The sequence below is a fragment of the Vigna radiata genome, chromosome 1 (genome assembly GCF_000741045.1).
Source record: "Vigna radiata var. radiata cultivar VC1973A chromosome 1, Vradiata_ver6, whole genome shotgun sequence".
Taxonomy (NCBI): Eukaryota; Viridiplantae; Streptophyta; class Magnoliopsida; order Fabales; family Fabaceae; genus Vigna; species Vigna radiata.
This window is the reverse complement of record NC_028351.1, coordinates 827288-851973: the sequence shown is the minus strand read 5'-3', so window position 1 is coordinate 851973 and position 24686 is coordinate 827288. Positions and strand designations below refer to the sequence as shown.

The following is a 24686-nucleotide window of genomic DNA, read 5'->3' as shown; positions in this document are numbered from 1 at the left end:
AAAAAGTGCAATATTCCCTTTGACAACTCCATAAAAGCTTTTACACGATCTTTCTCCCTTTTCTAGAAGAAAAAGTAAATTCAATTTGTCAGTGGCACTTGACTTTAATTTAAATAAATTAGTAAATGAAAATCATAATTTATTATTCATCTATATGCTTTTAAAATTATTTTTTAATAAGATAATTTTCCCATCAAATTAAAACAATTTCATTGGTGAGAAAACATAATTTTATCATTTCTATCAAAAAATAACCATACAATATCTCAATTAAAAAATAATCATATAATTATGTAAATTTACAAATGGTCTTATTTTATTTACCACAAACTATATAAATCTCTTTTTCTTCACTCTATATATAATGACTTTTTGGCATAAATTTAGTCTATAGGTAGAAAATTACTAATTAAATATTAAAAAATTGCATATATATTTTTTTAAAACAAATATATCCGTAATTATTGATTACAATTTTTAAAAATATAATTTTTTTTATGGATTTTACTTATTGTTTGAACAATTTTATAATTCCCAGTAAATTTACCAAAAAAATGTCAGAAAATCTAAAACCTTGGATACTATTAGAAGCCATTATTAATAATGAATGTTTGATGTGCTTGGTTTGAACATTCCACAAGTGACTATGCTGTCACAGTGATGATGTTAGAAACTGAAGCAAACGATGACAGTAACACAAGAACAATGAAAAGTCAAAGGTGCCAAAAACACGCAAACTTTCTCTCTCCTTCTCTGTCTCTGTCTCTCTCATTGCCTTTTCTTTCACTCAATATCAGAAAACACACAACAAGAAGAAGACTCAACAATTTCTTGCAGAACATCAACAAGAAAGCTTTATAAAAACAATCAAAAGCTGCAACTTGAAGATTTTTTTAAGTCTGAGTGATCAATCACAACCATATTTCTGACTGTATTATCAATCAAAGATAAGGACAAAACTAGGCAAATGTGACAGCATCAGTTGTATTTTTCTATAATTTTCTCCAATATCAAAGATTAGACAAATGTGACTGTATTATTATCATCATCAGTCTTGTTTGTCTGCAATATAAGGAATCTGTAGGAAATCAAGAACATAACCAGTTTGAAGGATTTGATAACAAGCATCATGTCTTTCAAATGTCACAGCAACCAGTGCAAGATTGCAGCTTTTGATGTTGTTATCTTGGCAGTGGCCACCCTCTTGTGTTTCTCACATTCAGCAGTATCTGATCCAAGAATCTCTGAAGTGGGGTTGTACTGTGGCACTCATAGGGCATCACCAAGTAGTAACTATGTTCCTGTTTTCACCAAAGAAATGGAAAGGCTGCAAGAGCTTGTGAGCAAAAGCAACTGGGGCATTCATTCTGAGGAACCGTCATCAACCTCTCCGATCTATGGTTTGGCACAGTGCTTCCAAGATCTTTCCAAGGTTGATTGTCTTCAATGCTTTGCAGCCAGTCGCACCAAGCTACCTCGCTGTGTCCCTTCGGTTTCTGGTCATATTTACCTTGATGGTTGCTTCCTTCGCTATGATAACTACAGTTTCTACTCTGAGGAGACTGACCCTTTGAGGGACACGGTGAACTGCACCACACAGTATGGTGGTGTGGCTGGTGAGGCTGAGAGGTTGGTGTTTGGGAAGAGTGTTGGGAAAGTGGTTGAGAATGTGGTGAGGGTGGCAGTGAATGAGGGAAGAGGGTTTGCAGTGGGAGAAGATGAGGGAGTTTATGCCTTGGCACAGTGCTGGAAAACTGTTGGAGAAAAAGGGTGTGGTGATTGCTTGAAGAAAGCTGGAAATGAGGTTAGAGGGTGTTTGCCTAAGAAGGAAGGGAGAGCCTTGAATTCTGGCTGTTATTTGAGATATTCCACTGTTAAGTTCTACAATCAAGGAGGTGAACATGGTGAAGGAGATGGTAAGAGTGTTGTATTGTACTAGTTTGAAGTTTTCATATCAAAATCTTCTATCATGCACTTTCAATACTTCCACACTGCTTATAGAATACATGATAAGGGAAAGAAGATAGAGTTGAATTTGTTATTCTATCATTGTGACTGAAATGCAGCATTTCAACTACTATAACAGTTCCTAGATTTTAATTCATAGATGACAGATTCATGTTAGTCATTTATTTTACACACATGTTGATGCCATTGTCCATGTTTTCATTTTTCAGATTCTGCTAGAAAAAGAACCATCATTACAGCAGTCTCAGTCTTGGCTGCAGTTGTTTTAGTTCTCTCTCTTTTGGTCTCTTATGTGGCCTTCACCAAAAAGAGAAAAAGTAAAGTTCTGTAGAACATTATTGTCTTAACAATTACATATATATACTTATTACCACTTCTCTATTTAGAATGATTGTCTGATCATTTTTCTGATGTTGGATTTCATATTCTCCTGAACCAATCAGAAAACGACTTCATTGAGATTCCCTCTTATTTGAAGAATTCTAGCTTGAATTACAAATATGAAACTCTTGAGAAGGCCACAGATTATTTTAGCACTTCAAGAAAAATAGGCCAAGGAGGAGCTGGTTCTGTGTTCAAAGGGACTCTTCCAAACGGGAAAGATGTTGCTGTTAAGAGATTGATCTTCAATAATAGACAATGGGTGGATGATTTCTTCAATGAAGTGAATTTAATCAGTGGAATGAATCACAAGAACCTTGTCAAGCTATTGGGTTGTAGCATTGAAGGCCCTGAGAGCCTCATTGTGTATGAGTACCTACCTAACAAGAGCTTAGACCATTTCATTTTTGGTACCCTTTCTCTCTATTAATGAAAATATTGTGCTATGTGTTCAATTAGTTTCTTACTTGAGTTAAATATCTGGTTCATCTACTGAGAATCCAAGTGTGAGTCCAAGTCTTACATTTAGAAATGAGAAAGTAGAGCATTATATAAAAGTGAAAGATCCATTAATCCATTGTCTTAAGATTTTGGGTAGAGAATGGTGTCAATCCCTTATGTAGCTGGACTCAGATCTCATACAAGGTTCATCCTTTTTGCCCCTCAAAATTAAAATCTCTTTCTTGATCCCTTATTTATGAAAGTGTGTCATATATATGGTGTTTTGTTTTTCATAAGAATTAGACCTTTTTTTGATTTCATAAGATCAACCTCTTTGATGCAAATAGTGAAGGAAGGGCAAGAGAAAATCAAATTCTTATGTGCAGTTTCAGTAAGGTGATACACTAATTTGCTTTGCAGAAAAGGACAAAACAAGGATTCTAAAATGGAAGCAGAGGTTTGAAATAATTGTTGGAATTGCAGAAGGGCTTGCATATCTTCATGGAGGCTCTGAAATAAGAATCATCCATAGAGACATCAAAAGTAGCAATGTTCTTCTTGATGAGAATCTCAATCCCAAGATTGCAGATTTTGGTCTTGCAAGGTGTTTTGGTGCTGATAAAACACATCTAAGCACAGGAATTGCTGGAACACTGTGAGTCTTTGACTTTATCACATCACATCATGCATGCAAGGTTCAAACCTACATTTTCAAATGTGCATATCACTTCATTATATGGAATGTATTGTAATAGGAAAGCACTGTTATCATTTACAGAAACCATTCAAGAAAAAAGCATGAGCTGATAATTGAAACTGTGTAGTTTTTATGCATTTTGTTAACAGGTTTCATAGTTTTAAGTGACACCAGTTCTTTTTTTTTTGCCCATTTCTTGGAGCAGAGGTTACATGGCTCCTGAGTATCTTATTCAAGGACAACTTACAGATAAAGCAGATGTTTATAGTTTTGGAGTGCTTGTTCTGGAGACTGCAAGTGGCAGGAAGAACAATGTCTTCCGTGAGGATTCTGGTTCTCTTTTGCAAACAGTAAGATTAGTGCCTAAACTGCATAAAGCTTAATTAAACCCTTGTTGAATGAACTAGTGTTTATAATCTTAATGCTGATATATAAAGCTCTTTCTGATTGAACTGTAAGTGTAAGTCTAAGTTCTACATTGGATAAAAATGAGAAAGTATAACAGAAAGTATAACAGTACATAAAGGTGAAGATCCATTGTTTTAAGATTTTGAGTAGAAAGTGATGTCAATTCCTTATATAATTGGATTCAGATCTTATTGGTATTGTATGTTTTGAGTGAACCTCTTCTTCGATAAATCCAATAATTTCTATGATTAAAAACAAATATGATTAACTTTCATATGAACTTCTTGAAATAAATGAAAATACTTAATTGATACATCATAGGTTATTTTTATAAGCTCTCTCAAGGACTTAGAATTTGCTCACACAAACTTTTCTAGAAATACTTCTCAGAAAAGAAGACATAGAAGTGCTTATGTTGTATGATAAGTCCAAATAGACTATGAAAGTGTTGTTCCAATTGCAATTGTGATTACTGATGTAGAATGATTGTTGTTCTGCACCAGATTTGGAAACTTTACCAATCAAACAGATTGGCTGAAGCTGTTGATCCATGCTTGGGAGATGAGTTTCCTGAAAGAGAAGCATCAAGGGTGTTTCAAATTGGATTACTCTGCACACAAGCTTCTGCTTCCCTTAGACCATCCATGGCTCAAGTTGCTTGCATGTTAAGCAATTCAAATTTGGATGTGCCTATACCAAAACAACCTCCATTTTTGAACTCTAGATTGCTCAGCCAAACAGCTCCTTTAGGTTTTAGCATAGATAACTCCTCATCAAACACATTTCAAAAGATTGGTGTGTCTTATAGCCTCTCTCAGTCCTCTAGTTCATGCAGCTTAATTAGGTCATCCAAAAATGAAGAAACAATTTTGGAAGCTTGATTCCCAAAATTCCATTTTTTTGATGTTACCTCAACTAACCTACTAAAAGAAAAGGATAGATATATCAAGTTTTATCTTCAAAATGGATTCAAATTGCCTCATAGTAACCAAGAAGAGCAAGAAGAGATTTTCCAATAGAGACTTTTCATCATATTAAACAAGTAAATTCCAATGACATGGTTGGACATTGAGTATATAGAGAGAGATTTTTCTTTTATATATGTATATTTTTGTATATATTCATTTTTACTCTTTTTATAATAATGATTCTTTTTTAATTAAAAAGAAGAATACTTTATATTCCCATATTTTAAGAAGTGTTTTTTTATAGTGTATCTTTAGATAAATTTTAATAATTAGTAAAATTCAAAGTAAATTAAATTTAATACTAGACTACATTAAACAATATAACGGTGCTAAATTCATAACATTTTAAATGGATAATCTCAAAGAAATTCTACTTAAATACATGCAATGTTGTCAAGTAAAAATATATGATTAAGTAAAATGTTATATTCTAATATTTATTTCCATTGTATTATTATTATTATTATTATTATTATTATTATTATTATTATTTGGTTTTGCTTTAAAAGTAAAAGTTTATATGAAAGTATATGAAACAATATAAAATTGAAAAATAAAAATATGAAAATTTAATTTATAACATTATAAGGACCAAAAAATCAGCCTAATTTTAATTGATTAAAAAAAAGCATTAGGAACTAATTATTTACCTCTAAATCATTGCATACCATTTTATATATTGGACAATTCCTATATCTATTTCTTTGTTTTTACTTAGGTCTGCTTAAATTTATTTTTATAAAATATAAATCAAATTGGCATCAAAAACACTTTAAGAGCATTATTAGGAAGTAACAATGATAGGGAAAAAAAATTATGCTATTTATTTATTCACTTGTTCTTTTTTTTTCCATTAAGAAGTTATAGTAATAGGAAAAATAATTTAAATGTGTCTTGAAAATTTTATTCCATAGTTTTTTCTTTTTGCTGTTTCTCCATCCTTCACATTTTCCTATTTTTTTGGATAATATGTATTACTTAATTCATATTAACTTAAATGTAATTAAGATTAGTTAATTTTTACGTTAATACTAAAACTAAAATAACTCGAATTAATTTGAAGAAACAATCATTCCCTAGGTAATGGTATAAAAATTTGAATTAACGATCCGTAAACGCAGTTACTCTCACATAATAAATGTATGAAATCTATCATTGAAAAACGGTTTAAACAATTACACATTTGAAATGTTTTAACAATTTCTTAAAAAATATTTGTTAAAAATGTTAGAAGAAAAGTTATTTAGTACACCATAAACTTTAATTTTTATCTATAAATAACACTTCCCATAAAGAATTCACTGGAAGAAATGTATAAGGGTAAAAAGAATCATGAAATATTTTTAACAGAAAAAATATATATTCATCAATATATCATTCTTTTATAACTTTTTTTTATTCTACCCAATATACATTGAAAGGCAATAGTAAAATTAAAAAAAAAAAAAACAACACTTTCTTTCTTTTGTAAAATGACAAAATTTCAAACAACTAAAACTTCAAATTACTTCAAATATTAAAGAGTGACCGAGGAAGCATAGGGGTTGAGTCTGACAAAACTTGACATGTCCATATCTTACAAACATGACTTTTGAAACTCACTAGTTGTGCAAGATTTGAGTACAATGTATGAAACATTAGATTCTATCTTCAATCTCGTCATTGTACACCAAAAAAAAGAACCAAGAACAAGGAAAGAAAATTTGCATGTGAAACTCATTAAGCAACATGACTTTTTAGCATAGACAGTTCGTATTTGACAGGCTACCTTAACTGCAAGTAACAGTCTATTTCATCATTCATCTATTCTTCCTGTCTCCCATTTTCTTCTTCAATGGTTTTGTTGAAGCTCCAGAAGGGAAAAACAACTCCCTAAAACTCAAATGATTAACTTAACATCATCACAAAAATACTTGGAAATGGGGCGATATAGGATGCTACGACAATTTGCAGCTTACCTGGTTAAGTTGTTCTCATCAAGATACTTCCAATTTTGTTTCTGACAAGAGAGAATGCTTCCCAAAATTGTAAATGTGGCAAAGTCCACCAGCTACCCAGAACTCCAACTAAAGTGAACTTTTGATCTCTTACTTCAACAGCAGCCAAGCAAAGAAGTTTATAGTCCTGCACTTCAACTTTGCTGGCATACAGTGACTGCGAATCAAATATAAAATGCAAACCAAAAATAAGATCTTAGGATCTGTTTGATTATATGTTTCTTTTGTGTTTAAAAGATTGCTTTGTGAAACCATTCCACACTAATTTCAAATCCAAAATCTATTAGGTTTCGAAAATTGTTTCCAAAATAAGTGTTTAGAAGGAAACAACTGAGAGATGGTCTCTCATTACCTTATATTTTTTTCAAGGGCCTTTGCTCAAGTGCTCAGGGGACAATTTTTTGTAAAATAAAATGGAATCGAAGAAGCAAACACTATCAAACGTGTTCAAGGCACGAATAAATCTTATAAATCAAGAAACTGTTTTTAAAGACAAAGCAAGACCAAAAGGCCATGTATTTTGACTTCAATAAACACTGCAGATTCAGTGTAAAAATATATGATATTTGTAGTATAGTCAAACATGCATGCTAGTTCCTGGAACAAACAAAATTTTAGCGACCTCAATTTGCTATTTGAAGACCGCAGATATGAAGAAAAAAGGAACTAGTTTCTAAATAATATAATTTATGATTGAGTGCCACAGTAAAAGAAATTCCACTATTCCTTCAGTTTATCATAAAATGATAATAGAATTAAAGTGAAAAAAACAGATATGAGATGAACATGCACCTTTAATTTAAGAAATCGACCTTCTTGGCTCATACACTTTTGACACAGCTGCAATATACAAAATTATAATTAAAACATTGGTCAAGCAAAATATAATCATATAAACACTATCAATTTTAAAAAAAATATTGTTATTCAAAATAGAATAGACTTAGGATAACACTTAAGGCCACAAAAATTCTTACAAAAAATGGTTTTGTCACATAATGAAAACTTGAGTTACCCAATGAACTATGTTAAAAAACCAAGTTGAAAATGTTGAAAGCTGAAGGAAAAAAATTAGAAGATAATTTAAGTAAATTCTTTAGTTACACCAAATTACTAATGCAGTCAGTATCTAACCTGTTCAACCAATACATAGACAGAGAAAGGGTTGGGTTTTGTGCTGAGGAGGAATAAAGTAACTTTAATGCAAAATATTGTGATTGAGTCATCCAAGTTTGTCAACACCGTGATAAAGAAAAAAATAGGAAGCCAAAATTTTCTAGCTAATCTCCACAAATATTGCCCATTTTCTTCCTCCTCTGCAAGGTCCTGTAATTCATGATCATTCACCAATGCATCCCCAGCTACATGTAACAAATAAAAATAGTCTTTTGTTAATGAAAGAAAAAAAAAAGAAGTAAAAAAAGTTTCTAAGAAAACAAACATAAAAGCAAAAGTATATAATACCAATCAACTAGACAGCTCACCATCCATGGCATGAGCTATAACTGGTATAGATATCATCGAAACACCTAAAAGGGTTCCACTGCAAATGTAACTGCCTAGAATATGCACGAACAACAGCATCATAAGACATAAAAATTGATAATACTCACAGATAATCAGAAAGGTGTGTCAACTTTCAAATCTAAGATATTTCTTTGGTATCATCACTTAAAAATCAAATCAATATCACCATGCTACAGTGCCAGACACAAGAAACGTCAAATTAAAGCTATCATTTTCTTTCATGTCGGCCTAAAGCAACAACCTTTCCACAGCTAAAGTGAAATTATACAAAAACAAGCTTATATGAAAATTAAAATCCTAATAATAAGCAAAGTAAACTTCATCTCTAGGCTTTGGCTAATGGATACACAGTGCTAGTTTTGCATTGTACAATTTCTATTTTGTCGCCCAAGAAACTTCCAAAATCCCAGTAAAAAGTAATGAATCATGTTGAACATTAGCTCCATCGAAACCTATGAATCCAAGAAGTTTTTACATCACCAACTAATCAGAAATCAGTGTGGGGTAATTTTGTAGACATTTACAATAACAAACCTATAAATCATCCTTAACAAGAGCTTTAACTGACCGACAGCTTTGAAATCAATGTATGAAATTATATTCACGTGTGATAATAAATGTATGAAAACAAAATTCTATATTGCGTAATACTCTCCCTAATTCAAATGTAAGCAAAAATAATTAATTTCACACTGAACTAAAAGTCATTTAACATACTTCTTTTCTTGTATATTGACTATGCATCACCGAAAATATTGATTAACACTATCGCAGACCTCGAATGCATACAATGTGAGTGTGCCCTCTTAACATGGTCTATTACATCAGCAAGATACGATTTAAATACTGGATCACTTTGGTTAAAGGACATACGTCATTTTTTTATTTGTAGGAATTGAATTGATTAACATTATTAAATTTCACTAATCTCAGTTGTAAATTAACTTTTTTTCTCTAAATAATCTTTCATCAGAGTCTATCTATATTAAGCTCCCGCATGCATAGCAATATTTGCCGGTAGCCATTCGTAAGGCCGAAGACTAATCTCCGTGACTGACCACGTAGCGAGTCAAAGAGGTAATAGATATATACAACTCAATGTGAATGGTTAATTACTTAATTTTTACAATAATTATTTCAAAAGGGATCGCAAAGATGGATTATGACAAATGAACATTTGTAAATTTTTGCATGCTTGGAAATTAACCTAAAATTAAGGTAATAAAATGTTGACAGTTAATTAAAATTGAAAAGGTGATGAATAGAAGAGAGCAAGAGAATGCGTTGATTTACCATAAACGCGGAAATTGCATAGATAATTAACAACAACATTAGGAGGGAAAAGAGCAACTAAAGCGCGTGGAGAGAGGGAGAGTGAGAAGTTGTTAGCTTTCAGTAGAGTTCTCAGCGAATCGAATTTCAATTTCCGGTAATCTGAATCAAAGATTAGAAAAGAGAAGGAAAATTATAACAAGAAAAGAGAGAGCAATAGTTGAAATCGAAAGAGAAGAAGAAGAAAGATACTGATTGTAGTAGTCAGAGCAATGTGATTGATGCGAGATATTGAAGAAGGAGAAGAAGAAATGGGAACGCCGAATCTGAACAGAGTGACCAACTTTGGAAACTGCGTTTGGCTCTTCATTTTCTTTCTTTCTTTCTTCTATCAGCAGTAGACCATATAGTCTTGCACGGAGAACACTTTCAGAAAATTTAATACTATTTTTAATTGATATTATTTAATTTTATTAATCATCTAATAAAAAATATTCAATACATAAAATCTCAATTAGTTAATTAAAGGACACTTTTAGGATGATATTATTATAATAAAATATAATTATTAGAATTTATTTATATTCAAATCCGTGTTTTTTTTAATTATAATTGAATTCGAAATATTCCTACCTTAAAGTTTAACACTTAAATTTCTCAACATTAAGGTTAACAAAAACTGTATATGCTTATTTTAGGTAAATTTAGTCTCATTTTTATTATTACAACGATAAATAAGAGATATAATTCGTATTTTTGGAACTTGTATAGAGAAACTTTTACATTACTGTTAAATACTGATGCAACTTAGAGTAAGAAAAATAAAACATGACATCAGAATAAATATATAACATAACATTGCAACTTGATCTGCATAATTGATAATTTGCCATTGCAAATTATTTCATCTAACTATATTAAATATAATCAACTTGACTACATTTGGGAAGCATGACATGGTGGATAAGAACAATTTTGCTTTTAAATGAAAAGAATGTGCTTGTGCAACCACTGAACAATCGATTTAATGAATCATTGGCAGATTTGGAGACTAGATCTTCCCATTTGCTGCATTGGCTCTTGGAACTGCAATGTTTGACCTGCTAGAATCCACATATAACCTCACTGAATTCACAACTTCAGAACAATTGCAACTCAATTTACAGATTCCTTGCTTCCCAGGCTCATCTAACTCAGAAACAGTATTCAAAAGAGTCTAGTTTCACAAACTAATAGAGCCTGCATTTTCCAGTCCCTGCACAGACTGAACACTCATCTGCATCTCCAGCCACATGCTTTATGCAGTGCTTGATTCTATCATTCACAACATCCTGCAGCACAAGATCGTTAAAGTTCAAAATGACATACAGAATACAACCCTGAGAAAAAGGAGAGAATGCTCATAGAGGACAGAAGCATGTGAAAAGCTCTATTGGCGACAGAAAAACTACATCAACCATTGCTATGGCCACAACATGGTTAGGACACTTTGAGAGAGGATAGTTGAAATCTTAAGCAAATTAGCGTGTTTGGAATTTCATCCAATTCATACGTTTAAAAAACCACATCAAATTAGATACTTTACACACAGAATTTACACAGTCTAGGTTCCAACAGATGAACGTAAACTTTATAAAGGCGAAAAAAAGATGCATCAAAATGTTTAACAGTTCAATTAGGGAAACTTATTATACATGCGATAGTTGTATCATACCACCAGTAGTTCATGTAATCCGAGGGGTGCAGTTACAATGTACGACACATCTGGGTGTTCCTTCGCTGCCTCAGCGCTTAAGGAAGGAATGTCCTGTGTAATAGAGGCGTTTAAATTTTTTGCCTATTTTCTATCCTCATGAAATCAAAGGATCGTTTTGACAAGAAAGGTATGAGTTTCATGTAGACCTACCTGACTCCAATGCCTTCCAGGAGAGAGAAAAAAGGGACTAACAATAATTCGATTTGCACCTTGTTGAACGCAAGATTGAAAAGCATCTCTTATTGATGGCTCTGCTAACTCCTGCAAACGTATAATACTTTTATAAAGCATAAAAAATTCGGTCCATAGTTACAATTTTCTCAAGAAATGACATGTCTAAATGCACAGAGAATTTTGTGTTATTACTCTTGCTATTTCTAACATTTAGATCTAGATTCCAGATCAGACATGAAGAAAAGTCAAGAAACTCAACACTATTTCCTCATCAATGAAAATTATGTTTTATTGTGCATGCCATACAGCTCAATGAAAACGCTAAAAATGCTGAAATAATGCTAGACTAGTTCACATGCTAGAGAGTGCTTTCAAGACCAAAGAGGCCTTATCCTAAAATTCATGCAAGAGATGACAATTAATAAATAGACTGTAAGCTACAGCAGAATCAAGTATCTATCTATCATTCAGATTTCATGTTTTATCTTAATATACTCTTTCTATGCTTGAAATGATGAAAAACTCAAAAGATTATAGAAAATTACCATGTGAGCAGGCTCCACTATCTCATAACCAGTTTTATACTTAAACATCTCCACAAACTCATCTGACATTCAAAAAAACACAACATTTAGACATCAAATTAAAGCATTCCTGGTACATAATCAATTTCAGAAAACATAGATACGTAATAGATGGGTTTGGCTTACTAAGCATCAAATTGGACTCTTTGCGACGCGAACCATGATCCACAATTATCACTGCATCTCCGCGACCAACTTCACCAGAGTTTTCTCTGAAGCCACCATTTGGAGTGCTCAGACACAAAAATCCACTCAAATTTCGAGGCTTGGAAGAACAGCAGATAGAATTTGATGACTTGATGGGCAGACATCTAGGGTTTGTTCCAGTTTCATATGAAGAAAAACTGTAGCAGCAAGAACAATGCTAGTAAGAGAAAGGGGCAAAAGGAGAAATTTCAGATGTTGTATACAAAGAGAAAGAAAAGAGATACCCAAAAACTTAATTAAGAATTATAGCAAAAAAGTACCTACAGAAGAAGGCATAAGATTGAACTGAGAGAGACTTCATCAGAATAGTTAATCACAATAAACTCAACAACACTCCTGCAACAAAGAGAGACAATAATCAAAATATAGCTTCCACCATTCTTTACTTCAGAAAATGAACTAACACATTAATAAATGACAACTATGCCATACAGACAAGTTTATATCAAAATCACTTCGTTTATAATCTTAAACATACTCTTCCATTAACAAGGAAAAAAACCTAGTTTCACAAAATGTTAAAATTAATTTATGCAGAGGGTTTTTGTTCAGATTAACATCTCTAATAGCTAATTTTTTTTACTAAATAAGTTAATTTCAGTTTTACAATCATCATGCTGCATACAATTGCGAATTTCATTCATTCTAATCGAATACCTAAAAACAGAAAAGAGAGAAAGACAACGAACCTGACAATGGCAAGGAATGGCTACCAACATTCCCGCGGTTGCGAAAGGGGTGGTTCTACTTATCAAATGTTCCAATACAGAATAAACTATATTATATTATGATATTATCCACTCTATTAAAAAAAATATTATTTTATTTGTATATAGAAATTAAATTAAATAAATAAATAATAACATGTCTACTCTATCTATCTTATGTAGTAACATGACAAATTTGTATTCTTATCAGATTTTTTGTTGTTATTGAAAATTAATATTAAAATATATATATATATATATATATATATATATATATATATTGTAATAACCTATAAATTAAAATATAAATTTTTAATAATAGTAAAATAATAAAATTATGTTTTAAGAAAATTAAACCATAACAGTAGCTCCATTATACACTTTCTGAAATCATGTCATTTCATTTCCTCCCAAACCAGTTCTCACTAACCTCTTGCTCTTTCAAAATACTGTCTTCTCCCTACCTTTCTTTCCCGTTGAGCCATTGGAATTCCATTTTGAAAGTGCATAGACGATCTTGACGTCACAGGCTCTGAGTCGCACCGATCAAATTTTCAGTTTAATCGAGTAAGTTGTTTTTCCCCTTTCTTTGCTGTTAGGAAACCTAAGACTTACAATTTCACTGATTGCATGTGTCTTTTGTGTCCTTTTCTTCAATTTAATTTCAATCTCAGCTCTAAGAGTTGTCTTTGATCACTACTTGTGGTCTTTAGGGTTTTTGGAAGTCCTTGAGAATGTAGAAACTGCGGAGGAAAAATCTTGAGCTGCACTTTGGGATTTCCAGGTAAGGGAGGCTAGGTTTAATTTCTGATTTGATGAATGTTAGCTGTTTGTATTGATTGTGTTTAAAAATTATTGAGTTAATGCATGTGTAAATGGTGTATTGGAATGTGCTGTTGTTGAATTAAAGAGATGAATGTATATGCTAGAATATGTGATGTTTAGTCTGTGAACTTTGTGGTTGTGCATGTCATGAATTGAAGTTGAATTGAATGAAATATGATGTTGTAATTGAGTAATGGAGTACTAGGGATATTGCTATGCAGATTGCTAAGAAAAAGGTAAGTTAAGCAAGGTGTTTAGGTTAGGATAGAGGAAGTGAGATGGTGAAATTGGGATTTAGAGGGCATGGGTTGAGTTAGGCCATTGTGATAACTTAGTTAAGTCATTTGTGACTTGTTAGGAGCACTAAATTGACCAAAAATANATTTCAAATGGTAAATTTTAGTTTGAGCCCCTAAGTGAATGAAATTGAAGTAATTGATNTTAATTCTATGAACAACTACTAGAAAATGATGTTAGGAATGTTTAGAACCNGTTAGGCAAGTTTGATTCATCACATAGATCAAGTTAGGAGTGTTAGAAATCCACCAAAAGGCCTAAAANGAAATGAGAGTGGGTGAGTTCTGCAAAATCTGCAGAATCCACGCCTGGGCGCCCCAAAAGGGGGCTGGGCGCCCTTTGGTTCGGCGTTTTGCCAGAAATATGGCGCCCGGGCGCCCTTTTCTGCTGTTGCTTTTGTTTTTGATAGTTTAGAGGGTTTCAGATGTCCGTTTTGGACGTTCTTTAGGTCGTTCTGGGGGTTTTAGACCCTTCCGGAACTGTTGGTGATGGTTTCAAAGTCATTTTCCTTGTCTAAGTATGAGTTCATTGGATTTGGATCGTTTGTGGTTCTTTTGAAGTGTAAATAGTGTTATATATATGATTGTATGCAAAGTAAAGTTGAAGAGTTACATGTACATGGTTTTATATGGATTCAATGTGATAATATCATGGTAATTGGTGGTTCATGTCTTGAGATAAGTTTCAAAGTGAAAAATATGGTTATTGGACGTAATTCCATGATCCTCAAGGGAGGTTACATGGTGGCCCTGTAGTTTGTCGTGATTGACCGTATGAATGGCCGGAGTTCAGGATGGGGTTTACCTTGACATTCTAATGACCATCCATGCTCAATTAGAGAGTGATGAGTCATGTGGTGAGAATAGGAGGAGGTCCTAGTCTTAGGTGTCTCCATTTTATATGGGCCAAGATGAGTTTGGTTGGACTTACACTTGTGTGTGGTCGGGTGAAACCCCTCGGCAATGGCTTTGCAAAGCAGTAGGGCCACCACAAGTGCACAAACCCCTGGAACTCGACATTTCATACTAGTCCGGACGGTCAAATCACGTGGTCTGTCCTTGGTATCAATAAAATGCATTCAGTTATAGTTTGTGTTGTATTATTGTATTACATGCTTGATATACTTGATTTATAACATGCTTTTTATACCTAGCTTACCCTTGCATTGTGTTTGTTGTATGTGTTTGCCCTCCCCCTTGCGATGATCATCCAATCCTTTGGATGTGAGCAGAGTCAAATGATGTTTCCCTNGAGCAAGCTTTGGAGACAGAGGATCCAGCCACTACCTCTTAGGACCCTTTTTATTAGATCCCTTTACTATATTTTGAGGAACGTTTTAGTTTATTTGTATTTACTTAGTTTCTGATTATTGTCCTTAGATCTATATATATTTTGAGAGACTTTATAATCCTGTTGTAGTATCTACTTTTCCAGGTTTTATGTTAGACATTTTTATACCATTACGAGAGACTTTCTTTGTATGTAAAGTTTTAAGTTTACAACTCATTTTGGATGACTGTACTGATTATAATTTCTTAGTATATCTTCATACTGATTATAATGATAATATCCTATTATATTATATTGTACCATATAATTTATGGGATGTCACATATATTGAGCATGGAAACAACTTTAACTTTAGCTGTTATTTTCTTAGTTAACAAAAATAATTAAAATAAATAAATTCAATTTGTTTTACTAAATTTTAAACTTAAATTGTAGTTCCTTAGTAAAAATAACTTTTAGTCATAATTATATGAACGTTTGAGTATTAGAATTATCAAAATTTAAGATCAGGGGCTAAACCATTGTTGAAACCGAGGTTAATTTTATAAAGAAGTATGATAATTAAATAAAATTTATAATTAAAATCTTGTATTTATATTTAAAGTAAAGTGTTTAAAAAAAACTTTTTCTTATGAAAATTAATCATTATATTATTATTATTGTTTTTATTCATAAAGTACGTATATGTTTTATAGCAAATAATATTGTTTTATTTTTTGTTTAAAATAAATGGATTATTGTTGGATAACTAAGCCCACCTCTTTTTTTAGAATTTTGGAACACTAAACCACTATTTGAATAAAAACCAGAGTAATTTAATAAAGAATCATAATAGTTAAATAATTTTTTTAATTAAAATCTTATATTTATATTTAAAATAAAGTATTTTAGAAATGAATTGTTGCTGGATAACTATGTCCACCCCTCTATTTGAGATGGTGTTTGTGGGACTAACCAAGCCCATGAATAAGGCCCAACATTATAATATACTTTGGGCCATTGCACTGTTTTCTTTACTGAATGATGATCATGAGTTGTCTTGTGGTATTAAATTTTATCATAAAAAAATATTTATAATAATTATGATACAATTTAAAAAATATATTTTTACTTTTAGGATTAAAATAAATATTTCATAATTTTTATTGTAAAATAATTGAACACACATTACTTTTTTACTTTTTCTCTGAAAACGTCAAATATTTTAGGTTTAAACCTTTTTAGTCCCTAAATTATGAGGGGATGTTCAGTTTAGTCCCTACTTTTAAAAATGTAAATTTGATTCCTAAGTTATAAAAAATGTATCAAATGAGTCATTTTTTTATGGTCATGGTCAAAGAACAAAGAGCAATCTAAAGTGATGTTATTATTAAGAAACAACCAAAAACAGTATTTCAAGTTAAAAAAAAAAAGACTCATTTGATACATTTTTTATAACTTAGGGACCAAAGATTTACATTTTAAAAAACGGAGACTAAACTGAACATTCACTTATAACTTAGAGACCAAAAAGAAATTTAAACCAATATTTTAATATTCAACTTAAGATTGAGGTTTGAACTTAAGATCTTGACGAACCAAAAAGTCACGAAAATAAGAAGAAAAAAACAAATATTATAACCGATTCCAGATACAACTGAACTATGCATGAAGATCATAATCGAATACGGTTGTAGGTGTAACCTATTCTAACTGTTTGGAATCAAATATGTGAAGTTGTAACCATCCCACAAAATTCTAGAATTGATTTCATTACTTTGGAATCGATTACGTTCCAAGCTGTCAATTAAAGGTGAAACCATACGATGATTTGTTTTTGTGGCATATTTTTTGTCAGAGATCGAACACTTTTTGCTACATTTTTTATTTTTTATTTTTGGAGCATCACTCAGATGAAATAATAGTTATGAAATAAGACAACCATAATATAGTTTCTGGTTTACAAAAGAAGAGATACCCTGCATTTATAACAACAGTATGATTATTGAATATAATTCAATTTTCAAAAAATAAATTTAATAAATGTCAATTAAAATAATTGTTATATATATTAACTAAAACTAGCATTAGTTATCTTGATATTTTAATCTTTTAATCTCAAGTCTAATAATTAAAATAGTATAATAAAGATGAGTAATCAATTCTTTTATTTTAAATGTAGTGATACTAATAATATTTCTTATTTTGAAAAAGTCGATTAAAAAACAATTTCGATCAACATAAACCAAAAACACCATGAACTAAATTTTTATATTATTAAATACAGTTTATTTTAAAATAAATTTTACACTTAATAATAATTCAAATACTTATTTCAAACAATAGAACTATAATTAATTTAAAAAGTTTAATTTTACTATTCATATAAAGTATTTAATAATAAAATAGTTTAAATATAATTTAATTTTTTTAATGATAGACTATTCAAATCTCTTATAAAAACAACACACGACTTTACTATTTATATAAAGTTTAATTTAAATATTCATGTAAACTATTTAAATCCCTTAAAAATAACACACACATACAAAAATTCCTTATTAAATAGATTCCATAAAACATAAATAATATGTTGAAAATACTATGTAAGGACAAAGATGTTGGAAGGTAAAATATATTTAAAACCCTGTATTTTTCCTAGAAAACTTCTTTTATTTTTAGTCATAAGTGATAATTAAATACACTTAAAGTCCACGAGCTCATAGGAGAAATTTAAAAAGAAAAACCATTAATAATTTACGTACTCACAAAGTTGAGATTAACTAACCTAAAATTAATTTTTTCATTAAACTTGATTTAATTCACAATTTAGTTTCTAAAATGAAAAAAAAAAAATATTCAACTCTCCTTTTAAAATTGATTCATGTAAATATTTTCTTAAGGTGATAAATAAAAGAGACAAAAAAATTAAATTTGTCACGAGTAAAAAGAACAAGAAATCATATTCATAAGTATTATAGACAAAATGCACAAATCAATCTAGCTTTTCTTGTTTTTTCTCATGTCTCCATTATGTTTTCCATTCTACAATGACTTACTCCTCTCGTACGTGGGTCAATCAAAATAAACTTCAAAAATCAACATTTTTCCTTCCAATTTAAATAATATAATATAATATTTATTTTTTATATATTAAATAAAATTTCATTTTAATATTTGAATTATTTATATTATTTGAGATGTCCAAATATAAAAAGCTAATATAAAGTATTGTTTGATATATAAAAAAAATTAGCATCGTTAAAGTTAAAATAAAAACTATTTTCGTTTGTTTTTAAAGTATGAAAACTAAAATATATAAAAAAAATTGAGATAAAAACGAATTTCCCAATTTGAAAAGGTTTAAAAACTTAAAAATATTAACCTAATATGATATATAAAGAGTGCAAATAAAAGGTATTTTTATATTATTTTCTCAACATGCATAAGAGAAACATGAAAGAGGAAGTAATCAATTTGGAAATAAATAAATAAATATTATGAATAAAATATTTAAAATAAAATTATTATGATTATAGAAGAATGAAACCTACCTATTATATTACATGGAAGTGAGGGAGAAAGCATATGTCAATGATGAGATGAGTATAGGTAGGTCCTGATCCTCTACTCCAGTGTCATTATATACTATCATTGCTCTCTGTTTCTCCCTCTGTCACACCTTTTATTATTATTATTATTTATTATTTAATCCTTTCTCAATCAGATTCAATAATATTCACAACTTTCATTTCCCCCACACCACAGACACTTTTTCTGCCAAATTTACCATTTTCAGACCCCTTTCATCAATTTTTCAAAATTTTATGATTAATTGTATAAAATATCAAAATCATTATGCAAATTATAAAATAAATAAATCACAACATTTAAAACATTCGAGCTTTATTTCTTCTATAAATTCACAAGTTTAAATATATTTTTCAATTTCAAATTACTATAAAAAATTATTTTTTAGTTTAAATTATACATTATTTTGTTTCAAAAAGTTTGAAAGTTATGTAAATCATTCCACAAGCCATATCCGAATATTTTATTATCTTTTAAATTTAAATTTATTAAAATAACTAGATCAATCTTTTATATATATATAGTCTAGAATTCTTATAATAATTTTTTTTCTTAAAAAACAATTTAGAAATTTAGGAAAGAAAAATATATATAAGTTTTTCTTAATCTTAATTTTCAAACTATACAAAACTATTAAATTTATCGGAACATGTTATAATTTATTACAAAACTTTTGTTTACTATACGAAAGATATTTCACACACTATCTTTTAAAAACTTTCTTAACATAACTTTCAAAAAAATTCAAAAATAAAATAATTTATAATTTAAAAAATAAAATACAGATATTTATAACACATTTATCTCTAAATTAAATCGGTCTGACACTAACATTTTGAATAAACTATACAAAAGGATTTAAAAATTGAGCATTGATGCTGAGATGCGTAGGACGTAGGACCCTTATGCTATAGGACAAAGGGCATTTACGTAAATAAACAGACCCAAATTTGTTGTTGTGGGACAGAGCAGCCGCCACAGCCCGCATTTCGCGGGCTACAAACATCGTTTCTGTCTGTCTTCACGGTTTTGGCGCCAACTCGCTTTGCTTCAAATTTTCACGGGCAGTTCGGGCAGGATGTGACTCAAACCGCGTCATCACAGCCGAAATAATAATATAATAATAAAATAATCAAATATTGTATAGGACGTGGCCAAACAAATAACTCAATTCATAGATTTGAATATTTTGTTGAGAATTGAAAATATTTTTTATCTTTAATTAAGTATTTTTATTTAATTTTTTTACCGACCAAATAATTTGATTATTATTCCTAATAATAAAAATAATGTCATATTGTTAGTAATATATTTATATGACGATAAAAAAGATTGGATATTTAATAAAATAATTTTTGTAATAAAAATTTAATGGAAAATACCTAAATTTATAGAATATTCATAACTTAATTAAAACAGAAACATTATTTATATATAATATATTTTATATTTAAAGTATAAGTTAGTACTATGGTGATGACTATGGTATTACGTTGGTGTTGGGTTCCAAATTTAGAATATTTGATATGCTTAGGATTCCTTAGAGACCCATGTGTATCTGTCTCTTGTACTCTCTTTCTTTCATACATTGGATTCCTTCTCATCTTCTTCTTCTTCTTCTTTCCACCATTTTTTCTCCTCCAATTAATACTTACTTCTTACTTTTTCTTCTGTTTTTTATTTATTTATTATTTCTCCAATTAAATGCACCAATTATCATATTCTCTCTACCATATCTTCCACCTACTACCCATCGACTTTTATTTTCCTTCAAATTTCAAACTACTCTTATTTTTCACCTTTTAAATAAATAAAAAAAATAAATTTAAATACCAAATTTTAAACACTTTTAATGTGACACCCGGGCACTGACGAGGGTGAGGAGTGATCGCCGGTGCAAGAGGCATGGTGCAGGGGGCACAGACAAGGAGCGGCTCCTGGCAGGCTTCCAGTAGAAGGGGTACATGGACGAATCGAACATACACCGGAATGAGAGGGATCTAGAGTTGAAGGATAGCTTAAAGGAATTGATCTGACTACTCATATCAACAAATGCATTTGCTTTTCGGTAACCTAATTCATAAGAACTCCATGGTTAAGCGTGCTTAGCCTAGAGTAATTATGTAATAGTTTTATATGTTTAAGAGTAAAAGTTAAGTATAATTTCATTTTTCTTTTCAAATTTTTTAGACATCTTTTAAAAATATAAAAAACGAAAAAATTTCGAAACTCTGAAACAATATTTCAAATACGATAATTAATTCAATAATATTATCTCAAAAAATTGTTAACATTTTCACTATGAGATTTTTAATGCCTATTTAAATGTGTGTGGTAAGATTGAATGAGGAATCAATTAGAGTAAAATGTATAGTACATTATAGACTTTATTTACGTGTAGTACGTAGAAAATAATCAAATAAATGCATATACTTAATATTGAAATAATATTTTTATACATATAATCAAATAAAATGAAAGTATGTATATTTTACGGTATATTATTATGATAGAAAAAGATATTTTGCTATATATTTTTTCACGATATTTTGAGATGATAAAAATATCATTTTCTTACTTATTCATTATTTATTTGTTTTTATATATGATTATTCTGATTAATTAATGTATATATAATGTAATATATTATGATCTAATGTTTGAAGTGGAAGTGATAGGTAGAAAGGTATAATAGTAGTAGAGTATGGACCAAGCTATGGAAGCTAGAATCCATGGTGAGAAGTCACAGTCACTGCAAAATGGTTGCAGAGTTAGGGTTTCTGCACTGTCATACCACACTATATGTCAAAACCCTATCTGCAAACTCTGTACTTCTACATTCATATTTCTTCTTCACTCCAACAACACTTTTTCAACCATCTTTTATCATTTTCTCTAATTTTTCTTTCTTCTAAATAAAATAATAATATCATTTAATGTCAATACTTCACTATAATTCAATGTCCTTCTATACATCTTTCTTTAATTAGTAAATTTTATTTGTTATTATTTTTTCCTAAAATAGAGAAAAATAAATAGATACATTATGAAAAAAAAAACATTTTAAGTACAAATATTTTACCCAACCTAAAATTTTGATCTACAAGAGAATCACATAATATATTACTTTGCATGATCTACATCATTAATAGTAAACTATAATATTTATTAAATATAGGAACATACATATGGTCACTAATTACAAATTATTTATTGCTTTGATTGAATATATCACAATAATGTATACAATATATAATCATCTAAATCAATACAATATAACATTACATCATCATTATATTTAATAATTGAACTAACTTAAACCATTATCACAATAGTGTATACAATAATAGAACTTTAAATGTAGAGAAACACATTTTTGTATTTAATCCTTCCAAATCATTATCAAATTAAGAAATAAATGTAAATCGTCCATCAATTTCCTTTTAATAAACAACTATTAATATTTAAGAACAATATAATCATACTTGAATCAAAAAAAAAAATTTGGTTTATAATAACTTCCCCACTTATAAGTTTTCTTTCTTTTTTTAAATCCAATTAATAACTATAGAGGTGGTGTTCTACCAAAATAGTAGAGACCTAGAATATCATAGCCAAACTATATGAAAAAACTAGTTATGAACCAAACTCAAGAGAAATACTTTTCTCAATTAAATTAACCGATATTAATTCAAATAAGAAAAAATAATTGTAGGATTTTTAGAATAAATATATTTATTAATTCTAATTGAAATATGTTGGATGAAAATTATCATAGACTCATTAGTTGGGATCTAATTTTGCAAGAAATGATAATTGGATGAGAAATTGGTAGAGACGTTTGAAAGGAAAAAAAAAAAGGGGGAAGAAATAAGTACGCTAATAAGAGAACCATGATACTATTGATCATAATAAAAAATAAAATAAATTAATGAGTAATATCAAATATTTTAAATTATTTTTTAGAAAATATGATTTACTAAAACTCATTAGTGTTTATTAGAAGTCCTTAATTAAAGGATTTAATATTAATTTCTTTTTTTGTTTATCCTGTGACGTTTTTTAGTATTTTGAAATAGGTCATCATTTATCGGAGTATCAAAATCTTTTCCCTCATGAACCATATCAATTCATTTAAAAGCTAATTTGAATTCATCCATAAGATGGGTTTTTTTAGCCGTCAATTAGAAATAATATCCAAATTACTATGGTGTGAAATAGTTTGTTGTAAGCCCTACAAAATATTTACAATGGAAGTGACATATTTTAGAGAAGGCATACCGACTAAGGAATCAAACTTCATTGGATCGCTGGAAATATCAAGATTATTAGTAAAAGAAGATTCATTCATAATATGAAAATCATCAAGCTAAACCACAACAACAAATGTGACTGAGCAACAATTACCGTCATAACATACTAACAGGTTGTATCGACTATTGCATCACATATTATTGCATCACATGTTCTACCACAAACTTTACCACATGGTGCACTTCAAGCTCCATCATTGGAATAGATTGAGTCACATGAACCAATTCTCCAGACATAACAATGTTACTCATGAGACGATAATGTTGTTGCATTTTTGCACTAACTATTTTCTTGTCATCAAAATTAGCTTTAACATCTTGTTGTAATATTTTACAATTAGATAAATCATGACCAATCATTTTACAATTTAAAAAAAATAAAAAAAGCAACTTCTCACAATTCACATCAACAATAAACACAAATTTTGACATTTCTTCTAAACTTTTAGTTAGAAAATTCATGTAACAAATCAATATCAACTAAAATATTATTCTTTGTGTAATTAATACCGACTAAAATTGTGCTAACAATTAGTTTTTAGAAGAAAATATTTTCTATATTTATTTGAAAAAGAAATTGACTTTCCAAATTTAATACACAAAATAAAACATCATCGCTTTATTGATTTTATATTTGAATTTAAATAACAAAAAACATGTGACTTTAAGAACTATACAGGCTACTTTAAAGATAAATATTGATAAAATTAAAGCACATTTTAAGAGAAATTAATTTTAAGAATAAAAAACCTGATGAAATAAACATCGTGGAAGTTAAAGTTAAATTGAGAATATGTAGCATGAACAAAACCAAGAGAAATCCACGAAATAAGTATTTAATGAAGATATATCGAATAAGTGATTACAAAAAGAAAAAACATAAATAAATAAAGAAATTAAAGAATTGATAAGTCAAGCTAATATATACATAAATATAAAGATATATATCGAATAAGTGATTACAAAAAGAAAAAACATAAAAACATAAAGAACTTAAAGAATTGATAAGTCAAGCTAAAATATACATAAATATGAACACAGCATAATTTTTTTTTATCGGTGTCAAAAGATTTGAGTATATTATGTCTACCTTTTTATACCCCAAAAATAATATATACATATCCTATTTTATAGACCAAATTCGAATATTATTTTACATCATAAACTACATTTATCAAATGTAAAAACTACATTTCCAATATATATATATATATATATATATATATATATATATATATATATATATATATATATATATATATTCATATCCATCCAGAAATTCCAACAAGAGACGCAAACGTTTG

The 24686-nt window shown here is 29.5% G+C and overlaps 3 protein-coding genes across 5 annotated transcripts; 1 reads left to right on the top strand and 2 right to left on the bottom strand.

Annotated features, from left to right (window-relative positions):
• The first annotated feature begins 655 nt into the window (after nt 1-655).
• Nucleotides 656-5023, top strand: LOC106776537 (cysteine-rich receptor-like protein kinase 42). The gene is made up of 6 exons (XM_014664053.2): nt 656-1916; nt 2178-2285; nt 2412-2759; nt 3211-3445; nt 3693-3837; nt 4399-5023. Exons 1-6 carry the CDS (start codon nt 1130-1132, stop codon nt 4774-4776), a joined length of 2001 nt encoding a protein of 666 aa, XP_014519539.1. The 5' UTR covers nt 656-1129; the 3' UTR covers nt 4777-5023.
• A 1308-nt stretch (nt 5024-6331) lies between these two features.
• LOC106766940 lies at nt 6332-10085 on the bottom strand. The gene is made up of 7 exons (XM_014651738.2): nt 9912-10085; nt 9681-9821; nt 8345-8419; nt 7995-8221; nt 7653-7700; nt 6822-7017; nt 6332-6735 (listed from the first exon to the last, which is right to left on the bottom strand). Exons 1-6 carry the CDS (start codon nt 10027-10029, stop codon nt 6826-6828), a joined length of 801 nt encoding a protein of 266 aa, XP_014507224.1. The 5' UTR covers nt 10030-10085; the 3' UTR covers nt 6332-6735; nt 6822-6825.
• Nucleotides 10086-10472: 387 nt separating this feature from the next.
• On the bottom strand, nt 10473-13145 carry LOC106765513 (sirohydrochlorin ferrochelatase, chloroplastic-like). Of its 3 annotated transcripts, none has more exons than XM_022781345.1 (7): nt 13070-13145; nt 12641-12716; nt 12300-12517; nt 12135-12196; nt 11566-11676; nt 11354-11466; nt 10473-10990 (listed from the first exon to the last, which is right to left on the bottom strand). In XM_022781345.1, the coding sequence occupies exons 2-6, from the start codon at nt 12679-12681 to the stop codon at nt 11368-11370; spliced, it is 531 nt and encodes a 176-aa protein (XP_022637066.1). In that variant the 5' UTR covers nt 12682-12716; nt 13070-13145; the 3' UTR covers nt 10473-10990; nt 11354-11367. The 3 variants fall into 3 exon arrangements, with proteins under 3 accessions (XP_022637066.1, XP_014505658.1, XP_014505665.1); XM_014650172.2 differs by having other exon boundaries at nt 11374-11466; XM_014650179.2 differs by having other exon boundaries at nt 11374-11466; nt 12300-12537; nt 12645-12716; nt 13070-13141.
• Between the last annotated feature and the right edge of the window lie 11541 nt (nt 13146-24686).

Excerpts from the sequence above, each read along its gene's own strand:
- LOC106766940 (XM_014651738.2), bottom strand. The coding sequence starts at position 10,029 with ATGAAGAGCCAAACGCAGTTTCCAAAGTTGGTCACTCTGTTCAGATTC. Across the intron at positions 9,822-9,911 it reads TGCTCTGACTACTACAATCA|ATTACCGGAAATTGAAATTC; the intron begins GTATCTTTCTTC and ends TCTTTGATTCAG. Across the intron at positions 8,420-9,680 it reads ATGCAATTTCCGCGTTTATG|GCAGTTACATTTGCAGTGGA; the intron begins GTAAATCAACGC and ends TGCATATTCTAG.
- LOC106776537 (XM_014664053.2), top strand. The coding sequence starts at position 1,130 with ATGTCTTTCAAATGTCACAGCAACCAGTGCAAGATTGCAGCTTTTGAT. Across the intron at positions 1,917-2,177 it reads TGAACATGGTGAAGGAGATG|ATTCTGCTAGAAAAAGAACC; the intron begins GTAAGAGTGTTG and ends TTCATTTTTCAG. Across the intron at positions 2,760-3,210 it reads CTTAGACCATTTCATTTTTG|AAAAGGACAAAACAAGGATT; the intron begins GTACCCTTTCTC and ends TTTGCTTTGCAG.
- LOC106765513 (XM_014650172.2), bottom strand. The coding sequence starts at position 12,681 with ATGAAGTCTCTCTCAGTTCAATCTTATGCCTTCTTCTGTAG. Across the intron at positions 12,197-12,299 it reads AGAGTCCAATTTGATGCTTA|ATGAGTTTGTGGAGATGTTT; the intron begins GTAAGCCAAACC and ends TTTGAATGTCAG. Across the intron at positions 11,677-12,134 it reads TAGTGGAGCCTGCTCACATG|GAGTTAGCAGAGCCATCAAT; the intron begins GTAATTTTCTAT and ends ATACGTTTGCAG.